Source organism: Typopeltis vanoorti, chromosome 19, assembly GCF_054136105.1.
Source record: "Typopeltis vanoorti isolate ZY-2024b chromosome 19, IOZ_Tvanoo_1.0, whole genome shotgun sequence".
Classification (NCBI taxonomy): domain Eukaryota; kingdom Metazoa; phylum Arthropoda; class Arachnida; order Uropygi; family Thelyphonidae; genus Typopeltis; species Typopeltis vanoorti.
This window is the reverse complement of record NC_143567.1, coordinates 72,395,947-72,411,163: the sequence shown is the minus strand read 5'-3', so window position 1 is coordinate 72,411,163 and position 15,217 is coordinate 72,395,947. Positions and strand designations below refer to the sequence as shown.

Below are 15,217 nucleotides of genomic sequence, written 5' to 3'. Positions count from 1 at the left end.
TATTATCCATCTCATGAAGCAATCATTAATATATATTTAGTGCATTTTAATTGGCAGAATCTTATGCAGAAGGCTATCAAAGACTTTGCTGAAATGCAGATAAATTATATCATAGCCATTATTATAACCTAATTTGTGACTCTATTCTCCATATAAAGTATGAAAGTTCTGATCTTTCTCACGGAGGAGAAGACAAAGAAATCATTATTAGTTTTGATAATAGGTCTCTGGCATCAACCCAACACCATGAAAATAAGCCTTTATTCAGTCTGTCCGTAAAAAAGGGAGATAAATGTCAACCATCAAACTATCATCCCACTGTCTTCAACTCAATATCCTCAAAAATAATGGTGAAAGCCATCAACAACCAGATTCTTCACTATCTGGAGGTCAATCAGTTAATTAGAGATCATCAATATGGGTGCCGTCATTCCTGATCTACAGCAGTCTTCACAAATCTTATCCCATCTTTGGACACGGATCGAAAAATTTTAGCCAGACACAGTCAATCCCCTTTCCAAGGTAGCTAGTTGATTGTGTCTGGTATTGAGGTATTCTCAACAAGCTTTCATGTTATGGTTGCTCTCTAACCTTTTGTGAATGGATTGCCAGCTTCCTCTCTGGTTATTTGTTGAATATTATAATGGACGGCATTCTCTAATTTTTTTTTTTTAAATCAACAATGGAGTATCCCAGGTTTCTGTACCCCCCCCCCCCATGCTCTTCTTCCTATACATGAATTACCTTTTCTCTTTCTAACTCCAAATCCTATTCATAGTTTTTGCCGATGACAGCACTCTCTTCCTCTTCTTCATTGAGAAACTCTGTAGCACACAAAGGATTCAAACTTCAAGATCATCCAATGTCTTAAACACTGATCTCCTCATTATTCTAAAGTGGGGTGAAGATAATCTACTGAATTTCAATATATTCAAAACAAACACGGGTTATTTATTGAATATCATAGTGGATGATTCCTCTCATCAGATTTTTTTTTTAAATCAATAATGGAGTATCCCAGGTATTGTCACCCATGCTATTCCAATAACCAATGTTTTAAATACTTATCTGCTTACCATTCTCAAGTAAGATGAAGACATTCAGTGAATTTCAATGCTATCAAAACACAGTCCAGCCTTCTGCTATCTAGGATAAAGAACATACTTCATTCTGATTTTCAATCAACATCAGTTTCCCCTTCTTGGGCTGACTTTCATATCTTGCTTATACTGACATAAAGATACTTGGTACTTTTGAATGTTGCTCTGCTGAACTTGCCACTACCATTCTTCCATTTTCCTGTTTCTGTAAGAACACAAACTGCAACTGACAATATCTATACAGCTCATCTATTCAACTCCAAACATATCAAACCAACTTCTCATTTTTCTTTATTCCATCTACCTCTGTTTCTTGAACCAGGTTTCTCCATGTTTTTTTTTTTCTCCCAAAAAGTTTCAAGAAACCTGTTAAAAGATTCCTTGTTTCTCCTTAACCACTTGCCTATACACAGCACTTGTATTGCAGAGAAGTCAAAGATTCATTGTGAGAGGTCTCACTCACAACGCATCACACAATCTTGAACTCACTCATGCTAGCATTCATGACATTATAATTTCATCAATATAATCTATCATTATATAGCAACAGTTGTATAACATGCCCTCTGATTGAAAATACTCCAATTCCTTCCCACTACACATCCATGGCAGACAAACCAAGTGGAGAACACATTCTATTAACAGGCAGAAAAGCACATTAATGAAATTATCCTATTCCAGCAAAATCAGGATTAGGGTAAGCCAAATTACAGTGAGTTTGTACCTTGACTTTCCCTAATCAAAATAGGCCATTTGGCCTAACATGTAAATAGAAGATGAGATAAATAAAATTATATTATAAAAGAACAGAATACAGAAATCTAGTAAGAATAATATAGCAAAAAGAATCAACAAGGAGTACAATATTGGTTTTGTACAATACAAGTTTTTTCCCCTACCAGTACATATGGAATTTAACAAATATAGACTGTTCTTCATTTATTATTCAGTGGAGTTAATTCTGTTTCATGTCCATATGTTATTAATGCTATTTAAAAATCATCTGGATAGGTAGATTATTAAAACATTATATACAACATTGAAGATAACAATTACTGTAATTTTAACGAGGACTTCTTAATCTAATACAAAATTGTCTATTTAATTCCTATCTTTATTTACATATGAAGTCCAATTCAAAGTAACTTAGTTTCTTATAAGCTGAATTCCTGGTAATGACAGAATAGTTAAACTCATCTCCATGTTTTGTCTGTCGATACTGGTATTCTCTGTTCAGTTTGTCTGTTTTACAGGAGGAAACTAAATTTTTCTCTGAGTTTTCAGGAAGAAAAACTATGCTACCTCTGCATGAAAATAGCTGATTCACAGTTATCTGAAAGTCTTTCAAAATGTGCTTCATAATCTAGACCTGATATGAATTCAGGTCTTTCCAATCAAAGAACACTGTTGCAATACAGAGAAACTTTTCATCTTGTTAGATAACTTGCTTATTAGATCTTTATTTCATAACAGTGATGTTACAAAGACATCTGAATGTTAGAAAAGGCAACAAAGACTATTGTTGGTATAACAGATTAGTTGACTCTAACTCATGCTGAAGAATACTATAAATCTCCCTGCCCCCTGTTGGTATTATCCCATCTGGTTTTTACTTGCGGAATAATATTGGAAAAAAAAAATCTAGAACAATAGACTATTGGGAAAGAAGAAATTGAAGAACCTCCTACCCTACTTTTACATTACAGAGGCTTTGAAAAAACTAACTCTAGTAGAAAAAAATTTGGAAACTAAAGATCCTCATTGAAATGGAGCTTAGAGGTTTTAGAAACAACCTTATTAAGCAAAAAAAATAATAATTCTTCACTTTAGAAGAAATTACATAAATGTAATTTTTATTTTAAAAAGCTCTAAAATCCTGTATTCCCAAAGTGAGGAAATGTATTTCATTAACTGTGATGCTAGTCTATTAATACTGGACCTGCCCATTATTTTGCAAGCCTCTGTAATCCTTTTCTGTATATTTTTACTTTTGCATAACTGAATGTGCATATCATTTCATTAGTTAAGTGTTGTATTTTAGCTTGGTGTCCATTCAGCATGCCATCATACAGTTCAGACTGTGTTTCCAGGAACATAAAAATTCATTATGTTGAGTCTATAGAAATTACATTTGCCATGGCATTCCTGAAACAATGGGTTTCAGGAACCAATTAAGTTGTAAAAACGGGGGGGGGGGGAATTGTACTGTGTACAATTATATATAAGTGAAATTAATGTACCACAGCCTATCATGATCTTTTTTACTCTGACTTAAGGATTCTTTGACTAACCAATCTCCCTGAAGTTAAGCAGTTAACATTTGTGTACATTTTAAAAGAATGCATCATAAAATAAACATATACAATGTATAAATTTAACACTAATTATTCTTCAATAAAGAATAAATGTAGAAGCTAGTCTTTATACAGAATGATATCTCACATAATTTTTTTTAAACTTATTAAGACATTTTAATCATACCTCACGCCATGTTCCACAACAGCTGCATCTGTCTCCAATTCCCAAAGTGATGAAATGTATTTCATTAACCTTGATGCTAGTCTATTAATACTGGAGCTGTCCATTATTTTGTAAGCTTCTATAATCCTTTTTTGTAATCCTTCTACATACTTTTCCTTATCATCTATTTCATTCTTTTCCTCTTTTCTCTCTGTATCACAAGAGTTGAAGCTTTTACTTGTGTGATAAAGATTTTGTATGTTAAGTAAGATTTTCTTGCACAACTTCTGTGATAGCCTACAAATTTTTCTTAAAACTGAACTTTGACTGTCATTTGAAAGAGAACTACTGGGCCTTTCCAAATTAGTTGCTTGTGATGATATTGCAATAGCCTCCTGTTCAAATGTTTGACAGCAGTTTATCATTTGAACTTTCACATCTTCCAGATTTTCTGCAAGACAGTTTGGAACATTATCACACTTAACCCTATGCGATAGACTTTGTAGTTCAGTAGCAATATCTTGAAGCTCATGAAAACACATTTTTAATGTACTAAAATAACGCCAAGTCAGAAGGCCTGTTGAAAATCTATCTGAAGTAAGAATAGTTGTCAAATGTTTTAATCTCTCCAACCATTTTTTGGTCTTGTTAACAGTATCAGTCCACAAATTATCTCCTTTAGAGGCAAGGCTTAGAGGAGAAAGATTTTCTGGTTTGTCCAAAGTAAAAATTTCATCTTTGGTATAGGAAGGACAGCAATCCACTAATAAAAGAAACTGCTGTAGTGACACTGTGGCCTGGAACAAAACAGTGGCTAATTTTGTCTGAAAAAAAAAAAAAAACAAATAAAAATAATTCAATTTGAGAGAAGAGAAAAGACAACTACAAGTAATTTATAACTTACAATCACTACACAGTAATAATTTAGGCATCATATAACTTTGGCTATAAAATCATGTTAATGATTTTTATAAATAAATGTGCTTAGCGCAAAAGATGCATATATGCATTTGTTTTAATACCAAAAATTATTCAAGAATTATTTCATTAATTTAAGAAGGGAAAAAATTGGCATGCTTAATTAAGCAGCAATTTATCTTCATGTGAAAGAAAGTATATAATTAGATAGAAAAACAATGCTTTAAAAACCTTTACAAAAAAGATTTTTAAAGCAAAAAAAAAAAAGTTATGAATATATAGTCCTAAGTAGCATGAATTGATATTATACAATTTAAAAGATAAATTCTGTTTGGTAACCTGCATATTTGTCCTTTATTAGTACTTGAATGTTTCCTGTCTTTTGAAAGTACTTAATTCTCTTAATTCTCACAGGAGATCAGGCAGACATCTAGTATTTGAAGTTTTAACTTTCATAACTGATCAAACTATGAAAAAAAAAAGAGCCTAAAGGGCTTCCTTTGATCTTCCAACACCGTTAAAAGTAATAATAATAAATTTCCATTATTGTTTTATCACTGTTTTTCACACACAACACTGAAACAAACAAAAACATTAAACTCTCAGTCATTTTCAAAACCTTTTAAGCTTCAGAGGCAAACATTATTCTGTTACTTGGCTAGAAATTGTAAATTGGATCTACAATTCCTCTTGGCTCTGATAGTAGAGGTATAATGGTTAAGCATGATTATGTTTGATGTTTGAAAGTAAGTTTCTTGTGATGTAGTATCTGTGTAAGACACCTTGTTTTGAGATAATTCAGCTGCTGCTGTATATGATGCATTTCATGAAAAAGGTGGAAACCAAATTGATATTTTGGGTATTATAGTTGTTGCAGAATAAAGCAGAATCACATACATTCTGTAATGTGATTCTGCTTTATTAACAAAAGATCTGTCGACTGTTGCATAAATTAATTCTGTTAAGGATGCAAATGTGCTCCAGTCAGCTAATCTATTTTTCATTATGATATTATACAATGTTGTTCATGTAACAGAGTAAATATCACAGGAAAATGACTGCTCAAAGATGTTGTTTTCTACTTCCTATTTAAGCAGGGAAGAGGGATGGAGATTAGATTGCTAAGTCAGTAGTAATGAATGTTCAGGCAAGCATCAAAGTGTGCTATTTCTTCTGTTTAAGAGGAAGAAGTTATTCTTCTGCTCCACAGCCCCTATATCTGATATTAATATGTGTACTGCCCCAAAAAATGTTCAGTTATTTAGATCTCCTATAATAAGAACACTAATGGTTAACTGCAAGAGTGAATCAAGAAATATATGTAGGTAACAAATAGATGAAGCATACTATAATCATAAGTCTTAATGGGATGCAGATGGCAACTGCCTCCATGCTAGTATTAAGGAAGACTTGTTGGTTGTTGCTGAATTGAACTCCCTCCAAGATGCTTTTGTAATTTTGTGGATTCAATTTTTCTAGTGGGATATCAGGAGGCTTTTCCCTATGTTCTGATTGGCATTATTTTCATGCAAAGATATCATTTTTGTCGAGTTTCTGGGATGAGAGCAAATTTTTTAAGTACTTGATATAGTCTAATAAAACACAGAATAATGATGTAAATTTTTCATGTAGTACTATCATATCCTGTACACCCCTTGAGGGTACATGGCAGGAATTTGATGATGATGATAACCATAACATTCATGAATAATGTAATTGTAAGAAGGCAGGAGTTATAAGTTAATGTTCCTTTAAATACTTTTTTTTTCCCTATTACTATCTTAGTGTAAGAGGATCTACAAATAAATAGATGTTGCCATGGTAAACTTCCTTTGTTGTTTTAAACTTGCTCTTTAAATCCTAATATGGAACATTCTGTGCTGTTCAAATCTTTTGGATATCCTTCTTATCCTTCCATCTTTAACTTGCTTGGGAGTAAGCTGAATGTTCTTGCTAACAGTTGATTTACTTTGTCATCTACCTTTGTTTCGTGCTCTTTGCTGCTACATTGGACACAGATGGCAGAGCCATGTGAGGAAGTGAATTGAAGCACAGCAATGGATCTGGGATGGATAATCTTAAAGGGCTATTTAAATAGCCTGCTTTTTTTTTTTTTTTTTACAAATATTAGAAGGTTGAGATGCAGAACATCTTTGACCTCCCCTTATCTGGAACATCAAGGAGCCTCCATTCTGATATATCTCCTCTAGGATCATTTAATGTTTAATGGAGTGGGAGGGGGGGGGTTACATCACAATACTTGTTGCTGTTTTTTATCCCCTGTTCATTGTATTATTCATCATTTTGATGGTATTTGAACCTGGTAGAGAATTCTAAGAGACCACTGATAAATTTCAGGATGCAGAATTCATGCACAAAAGAAGAAATTCAGGGCCAGAGCTCAACCTGCCATGGAGCCACACATGGATGCCTAGTATCCAGTAAGCAATGGTAAATTCTTTTGCCCGACTGTGCTTGAAAGTGGGATGTCAAGACTCACTGTGGTGCCATGTTGGCACTACAGTGAGCCCTGCATGGCAGGACATTTGTTAAACCACAGATAACCTTACAGATGAGTCCACTAGCCAAATGATTGGACACAGACCATCCATGACTGCTAATCTAGCAAATGCATACCACCACAGTCATCTTTTTCTAGCTATTGTGGGTTAAACCACATGGCAAACATGGTGTCAAGGCATTGATTCCTGGTAATGGTGGTATGGAGTGTATTGTTGTTGAATTTTTATCGTGATTAGCAACTGAGGTGAAGATGTGGCAAGTCAAAGTTTAGAAAGCATTAAAATTTTGTTTTACATTATAGCATAAAAATTAATATAACAGTCCTAAAATAGATATAAATATCATAATCTTATGTTAAAACTGATTTCTTGTAAAAATTTAAAATTGAAATAGTATTTTAAATAAAAAAATTAAAAAATTATCTTTCGAAATTTATGGTGTATCTGTAGAGATGGATAAAATCTGCTTGAGTGTGCAAAGTTCAAGCAGATTAGAAAAGCAGTTGATTAAGATATGAAGAATGGTTATAGCAGATGAACAATATTTACTACTCATATACATATCATCACCTCTCAAAACAGAGGAGTGAGATCTCTGTTTTGAGAGCTCACTCCTACACATCCATTATGTTTCAGGGCAGACAAATGGTGTGTTCTATGTCTATCCTTGATTACCAGATCTCATCCAATGCAACTTTTGCACTAGTTGTATAATTGGTAGATGATGTGAAGTCAATCCATGATTTTTTGACTCTGCATCTAACATGATGTACTTTGGCCCACACATGTTTAAAAGCTATAAGATTTGAGGTGGTAGGGTATCTCCAAAATATAACTCATGCTCTGTCTTGATCCTTCCCAGTTACTTGGCACTCAGTGTTCCACCATGGCTTTGGATAGAGTGGAAACTGAGATGATGTTTTTGTAAATACATTTGTTGCTGCCTGGAAAATACGATCTGTAACATAAGTCACTGTTTTCATTCATTAAAATAATGAGAGCAGTTGATTAAGATATGATGAATGGTTAGAGCAGATGAATTCCAGTCAGCCTCAATTTTCTATATGGGCATCCCTGTAGGAGCTGTTGTTGCTGTGAGGATATAATGCAATTCACAGGAAAATGATCACTTTTGTATAAATTCTTTCAACATCCCACATGAATAGTGAAAGAATGGTAGGGAAGCAGATCATAAAATTTACTAAAGAATATGAATTCATATAGAACAAGGTATTGCATCTGAGAGAGGCTGTTATTATCAGGCATATGCTCAATGAAATGGCCTCATCAATTCATGATGGCGCTGCTCCAACAGTGTTATATTCAATAAAGTCACCCGTAAGAAGTAGAGACTAAGGAAGCTGCAATATAAGAGTATCAAGATTAATCAAATTTAACTGAAGACTTGGTGGTATAATGTGGGTCCAAATCCCAAAGCTGCATTTACCACCAGGAGTATGGTAGTCCACTAGGATAGAGACTTCTCCATTAGAAGTATAATCCGCAGTTCTCCTTACAAATAATAATGAAATGCCTTAAGGTTGAGTTTTCACTTGATTTCAAACATGTCTCTGGATGACAAAAATAGAGGATTATTTTTTTTCTTTTATAGAAGAACCTTGATGCAGGTGGTGATGGTGGAACCTTGATGGTGTTTATAGACCTGGAAAAGGCGTATGACAGAGTGGCCAGACAGGCGGTATGGAGGTGTATGAGGAAGAAGGGGGTGTTGGAAAAGTACGTGAGGTTGGTGAAGGAGATGTATAAGGGAGCGAAACCTCAGGTCAGGTCTAGTGTCGGCATGACAGAGGGGGTTCCCCATTGTCGTAGGGCTCCATCAGGGATCAACTCTGAGCCCCTACTTCTTTGATCTGGTCATGGATGCAGTGGAGGACGTCAAAAAGGAGGTGCCAGGGAGCATGATGTTTGCTGATGATATTGTTCTCTGCGAATCATCCTGAGAGAAGCTTGAAAAGACCCTGGAAGAGTGGAGAAAGGTACTGGAGGAGAGAGAGGCATGAAAATTAACCGGGTAAAGACCGAATATATGTCAACGGGGAGTGACGAGGATACGATCATTCGACTCCAGGATGAAAGGTTAACTTCAGGGAAGAAATTCAAGTACCTTGGATCGGTTGTCGAGAGGAATGGTGACCTGGATGAGGAAATACAGCACCGAATAACATGCGGCTGGATGAACTGGAGGAAGATGAGCAGGGTCCTGTGCGACAAGAGAGTGATTTGTAAGATGAAATTAAAGCTGTATAAGACGGTGGTGAGGCCAGCGATGCTCCATGGTGCGGAGATGTGGCCTATAACAAAGGCACAGAGAGGAAGATGGAGGTGGCAGAGATGTGGATGTTGAGATGGATGAGTGGTGTGACAAAGAAAGACAGGATAAGGAATGACTACATCAAAGGGATGATCAAGGTGGGACCGATTAGTAAAAATGTACGAGAAAGCAGGCTAAGGTGGTTCGGTCATGTAGAGAGAAGGGGTGAGGAGTATGTGGGTAAACGAGTGGAGCATATGGAGGTGGAGGGAAGGAGGAAAAGAGGCAGGCCCAAACTCAGATGGAGGGATAAGTTGGCAGAGGATCTTAGGGAGAAAGGATGGAGTCAGGAAGATGCCCTGGACCGGAGAATCTGGAAGAGCAAGATTAAAGATGTGAACGCCAACCCCGTTTAACACAGGATAAGGCACAGCGAAAGAAGAAGATAGAAGAACCTTGATATCGATATTTTGATAAAATCCACAAAAATTCCACTGTAAGAATTATCCCATTCTTTTTGCTTTATAAGCTTGGCTGAATTCTGAGAGACTGTTGACTTACCTTTGTATATGTCAATTGATTTTGGGAAGCATAGACAGCTAGAGTCCATCTCTTCCTCTGGAAAAACTGTTTAATCCATCATTCTTATGTATTAGGATTGGCGGTTGTGTTTAGTTTACATTCACTGAATATAGAAGTATTCATGTTAAAAAAATGTTTAATTTTCTTGACCATAAAGCTCTGGAATGACTTTTAATGGGATTATATTGATCAAGTGCATATAATAAACAACTATGTTATACCAACTAGTTTCACCAACTAAGGCTGTTGGTATCTTCAGGGTAGATAACTGATGTAAGGCACTAAAAAGTAAAAAACTGTTACAAACGATAATCAACCAATTCCAATTATATTAGACAAAGAACAGAGTGCGTACAATACATGCATAGAGCATGCATGATCTCACTTGTTGTTATTTAGGAACGTTCTATAGTTGGCACTGTAATTCAGTTCTGGTGAGTTGAGAGATCTAAAAAGGAGTCTTCCAGATCATGGGCAAGATTAGTCATTGGTTCCTGTTAAGGTTTTGTATACAGCGAGCAACTGTTGTGGCCTCTTTAAAAATTCGGGAGCGGAAGTCCTCCTCTATGTAAGGAATTGCTTCTATCCCACTCTATGATATGGTTCGTTCTTGAGAAATGAAAAGCTAACCCCGATTTTTCTTCTCTGTTATTATTGACATCACCTATGTATTCTTTCTGCCTAATTTCAAGGCTCCTTAAAGTTTTGCCGATGTAATTCAAGCCGCACGAGCAGGGTATGTTGTAAACTCCAGCATATTTGAAGAAAGGATGGCTATCTTTTGGAGATCTTAAGAATTGTGTAATCGTTTCTGTAGGTTTAAAGGCCACTCTTATTTTATGTGGTCTAAGGAGTCTTGCAATCTTATTCGAAACTGTCCCTAAGTATGGAATGACGATGGTAGAAATATAACGTATGTCATCTCGTTGTCTTTGTCGGGGTTCAGAGAAAAGGACGAGTCTTCGAGGAAATGCATTCATGGTAAGGTTGGTAGATATCAGGGATAGTTCTTCCTGGAGGTCTTGTTGATCTGTTGTAAGAAGAGAGGCACAGTTCTTCAGCATGTCTACAATACTAAGTTTCTGAGAAATGTAGTGGTAGGAAGTGAAATGTAAATAACGTCCTGTATTGGTAGGTTTGCAGTAAACTGAGAGGTTGATACTACCATTCGTAAGCTTTTTAATTAAAGTGTCCAGAAATGATAACTGGTTATCTTTTTCAAGTTCTAGAGTGGATTTTATTGTGTGGTGTAAAGAGTTGATCTTGTTAAGAAAGTCTAATAGGTCCTTTTTTGTGTGGTTCCAAACAATAAAGATATTGTCCACGTATCTCTACCATACTGTGGGTTTAGGGCCTATTTGAGATAAGATTTTACTTTCGAAATCCTCCATAAAGAGATCAGCACAAGATGGAGGGGGGGGGCTACCCATTGCAAGGCCAGTCAATTGCTGATATATGGTTTTATTCCATATGAAAAAATTTGATGTTAAACAACGACGGAACAGAGAAGTAATGTCTTGTGGGAGCAGACTTCCCAAAATGTTGATGACTTCCTCCACAGGGATGTTAGTGAATAGAGATGTAACATCCAGGCTGGCGAGTAGATCCATATTGGAGATTGAGATGTTGTTCAGTTTCTCTACGAAATGTTGCGAATTTCGTATATATCATCATCATCAAATTCCTGCAATGTACCCTCAAGGGGTGTACAGGATATGACAGTACTACATGAAAAAATTACATCATTACTAACTTCCTATCTACAATTTTCCTCCAAATCAGTCTGTTACTTGTCAAGACTCCAACATTATCAGATCTTATATTTCTATCATCTAAGGCACTTTGTACCGTATCAATCCACCTATATCTTGGTCTTCCTCTGGGTCGTTTTCCTGCCAACCTGGCAGAGAACACTTGTTTTGCTAATCTTTCCTCTCCCATTCTATTTAAGTGACCATACCATCTGAGATTAGCTCTGCTAACGCATTCCTGGATGCTGACAATGTCAATTTCTTTCCTAATATCCTCATTTTTAATATGATATTGCCATTGATGCCATCTGTTCACGCCTCTAATCTTTCTCAGGACTCTCATATCTGCAGTCTCTAGTCTTTGGTCAAGTGTTTTACTTCTGACCCAGCTCTCAGATCCATAAGTTAAAATTGGTTTGAACACAGTCTTGTATACAGCTAATTTAGTGTTCCGACTAATTTCTTTCTTATTCCATATGAATTTATTCAATTGACTTCCCACGATACCAGCTTTGCTGATTCTGTTGTCTATTTCTATATTTAGTTTACCATCTTCAGTAAAAATTGTGCCTAAGTAGCTGAAATGTTTTACTTGTTCCACAGGTTCTCCATTCACAACACAGTTGACATTTTCAATGATTCTGCCTATTTTCATTGTCTTTGTCTTTTTATTGCTGACCTTCATACCATATCTATTACAACAGCTATTCAATTTAGTCAGAGAATCTTGCAGACTTGTAGCGGATTTATTTAGAAGTATAACATCATCCGCATAAAGCAAAGAGCTGACATTAACATCTCCAATTTTGATATCAGGTTTAATACCACATTCCTACATAATATGATCCATATAGATAATGAATAACAGAGGGGATAATGTACATCCTTGTCTCACACCAGATTTAACATTAAACCATCTTCCTGTACTTCCTTCAATTCTAACTGCTGACTCACAACTCAAATAAAGACTAAGTATTGCTTGATATAATGCCCCATTGACACCATATAACTGCAGCATATTGAATAGCTTCTCTCTTGGCACCTTGTCATATGCCTTTTCCAAATCGACGAAACTTAAATACAGATCTTTGTTATATTCCCATGCTTTCTCGACTATTTGTCGTAAAGTGAAGATCTGATCCTGACAGCCTCTATTTGGCCTGAATCCAGCTTGTTCTTCACCAAGCTTTTCTTCCACAATTCTTCTCAACCGTTTCTCAAGTATACTTGCATAGATCTTGCCAGGAACACTCAGTAGGGAAATACCTCTGTAATTCTCACATTCAGTTTTATTTCCCTTTTTATATATGGGTACTATGAGAGCTCTACTCCAATCATCAGGAATTCGTCCCTCTGTCCAGGCTTTCTGAACTATGCAGTGCAGCCACTGTAAGACTCTTATACCACCATACTTCAGCATTTCTGGTCGAATATCATCTACTCCTGCTGCCTTTCCACATTTCAAGCCTTTGATGGCTTTTTCTACTTCAAGTATGGATATGTATTCCTTACTGCATGCCAGGTCAGTGTTTTTTATCACTGTGCTGTCATCACTGCTTGTTTCATTTAGCAGTTTTTCAAAGTAATTACTCCATACTTCAAGGATATCTTTTTCTCCTGTTTTCATTTCACCTTTATCATCTCTAATTCCTTTTACAGCACTCTTTCCTCCATTCCTAAGCTTCTTCAACAACCTCCAGAATATTTTGCCACCTTCTTGATATTTATTTTCTATATTCTTGCCAAAGTCCTCCCATGACTTTTGTTTAGCTAGTTTTACACACTGTTTAGCTTTGTTACATTTGTCTCTGTATTCTGTAAGAGTAAAAGCTGACTTATTTGCCAGGAACTTTTGATATGCTTTCTTCTTTTCCTTCACTGCCTCTTTAACTTCCTGTGTCCACCAGGGAGTTCTGATTTTTTTATCCTTGCACACAACCTCACCACATGCCTCTCTGGCAGAATCAATCAATGTTTCCTTCAGAGTTTGCCACTGAATCTCCAAGGTTTGATTCCTGTTCTCAAACTCTTTCATTTTTTTTTCAATAATATTTCTGTATTTTAGTCTACAGTTCACATCTGAGAGCTGCTCAACTTTTATTCGCTTTAAAACTTTCTTGCATGTTATTCTTTTCAATATGAAATTCAATTTTATCCTGCTCAAGACTAAATAGTGATCACTTCCAATTTCAAATCCTCTGTACACTCTGGTGTCCTGCACCAGGGAGAAAACATCACTATCAACAATAACATAGTCAATGAGACTTTTCTTATTCCTAGCCTCTTCTCTCCATGTGAATTTGTGCACATTTTTATGTTGGAACATGGTGTTAGTAATAACCAGTCCATGTCCTGAGCAGAAATCCAACAGATATTTGCCATTATTATTAGCTTTGCTCTTTTCTCCAAATTTTCCCAAAATATTTTGTATGTCTCACAATCATTTCCTACTCTGCTATTTAGATCCCCAACAAGGATCAACTTTTCATTTTTATTGTGTCAGTTGCTTTTTCTAAATCATCAAAAAATTCTATCACTTCTACCTTAGTAGAACCTTCTGTGGGACCATAGGCACAAATAAGTCTCATTGTCCAGTTCCCCATTCTCATATTTGCCCACATTACTCTACTTGAGACTGACTGCCATTCAAGAAGATTAGCCTCGTATTTTGTGTTGAATACTATGGCTACTCCTTCTTTTCCTTGATTGTCATTGCCTGAATATAACATTTTGTATTTATTGCTCAGAAAGATCTCACCAGTTTTGGTCTTTTTTGTTTCAGTCACCCCTATTATGTCGATCTGGTACTTATCTAATTCCTCAGCTAGCTCCATTTCTTTGCCATTCAGGCTTCTTATGTTGATAGTACCGATCTTTAACTCTGGTGATGTTGAGTTGGGGTTTGTTTTCAGATTTGTTCCAGTAGCTGACTTTTCGCTGTTCGCCCTGGTTCCCTGGCGAAAACAACGGGGGCCTTGTTTAACCGGGCGACGCCCCAGCCGGCATGAAATTTTGTCATGTTGTACCATCATTTTTTATTTTGGTTTAACCAATAAGAATACAATTTGGTCGGCTAAATTCCAAATTGCCAGCCCATCCTCGTTCGTTCAGTATCAAAGTAGATACCCAACAGGGTGCACCACGAGAAGGTGAGGATTGGACATTAGGTCAGAAGCCCTGGTCGGTTCTCCGCATTCCTTTAAAGGCTATGTGGAGGTCTCCTCTCAGTTATACAGCTTTGACCCTTAAGCACCCCCCGTGTATTTCGTATATAAGTATCCAATTATGGATGTGTGGTTTGAGGAGGCCTGAGAGGTGTTTAGATAACAGATAAGTGGGCAAATTGATTCCATTTACAATCGGGCATAGTGGTATTCCATTTTTGTGTACTTTAGGAGCACCATATAGTCTTGGTGTTAGTGGATGAATGGATTTCAATTCTTCATTTTAAGTCTATAGACCAGTTCACCATGTGACGTATTAAATCGTTGGTGTCATTGTGATTCTTTAGTGTTCGATCTGTGACTAGGACATGGTAGGTTGATGTATCCGATAATAAGCTGTTAATCTTATCTTCGTAATCACTAGTGTTTAAAATCACTGTGGAATTTC

The 15,217-nt window shown here is 36.1% G+C and overlaps 1 protein-coding gene across 1 annotated transcript in view; it reads right to left on the bottom strand.

The window, feature by feature from the left end:
• Positions 1–15,217, bottom strand: part of LOC150096239 (midasin) — a 1,081,806-nt gene that overhangs the window by 88,824 nt on the left and 977,765 nt on the right. The window contains exon 81 of the mRNA XM_090409469.1: positions 3,582–4,384. Within this exon, the coding sequence (XP_090265595.1) occupies positions 3,582–4,384 (803 nt within the window). The remainder of the gene's footprint in view (positions 1–3,581; positions 4,385–15,217) is intronic.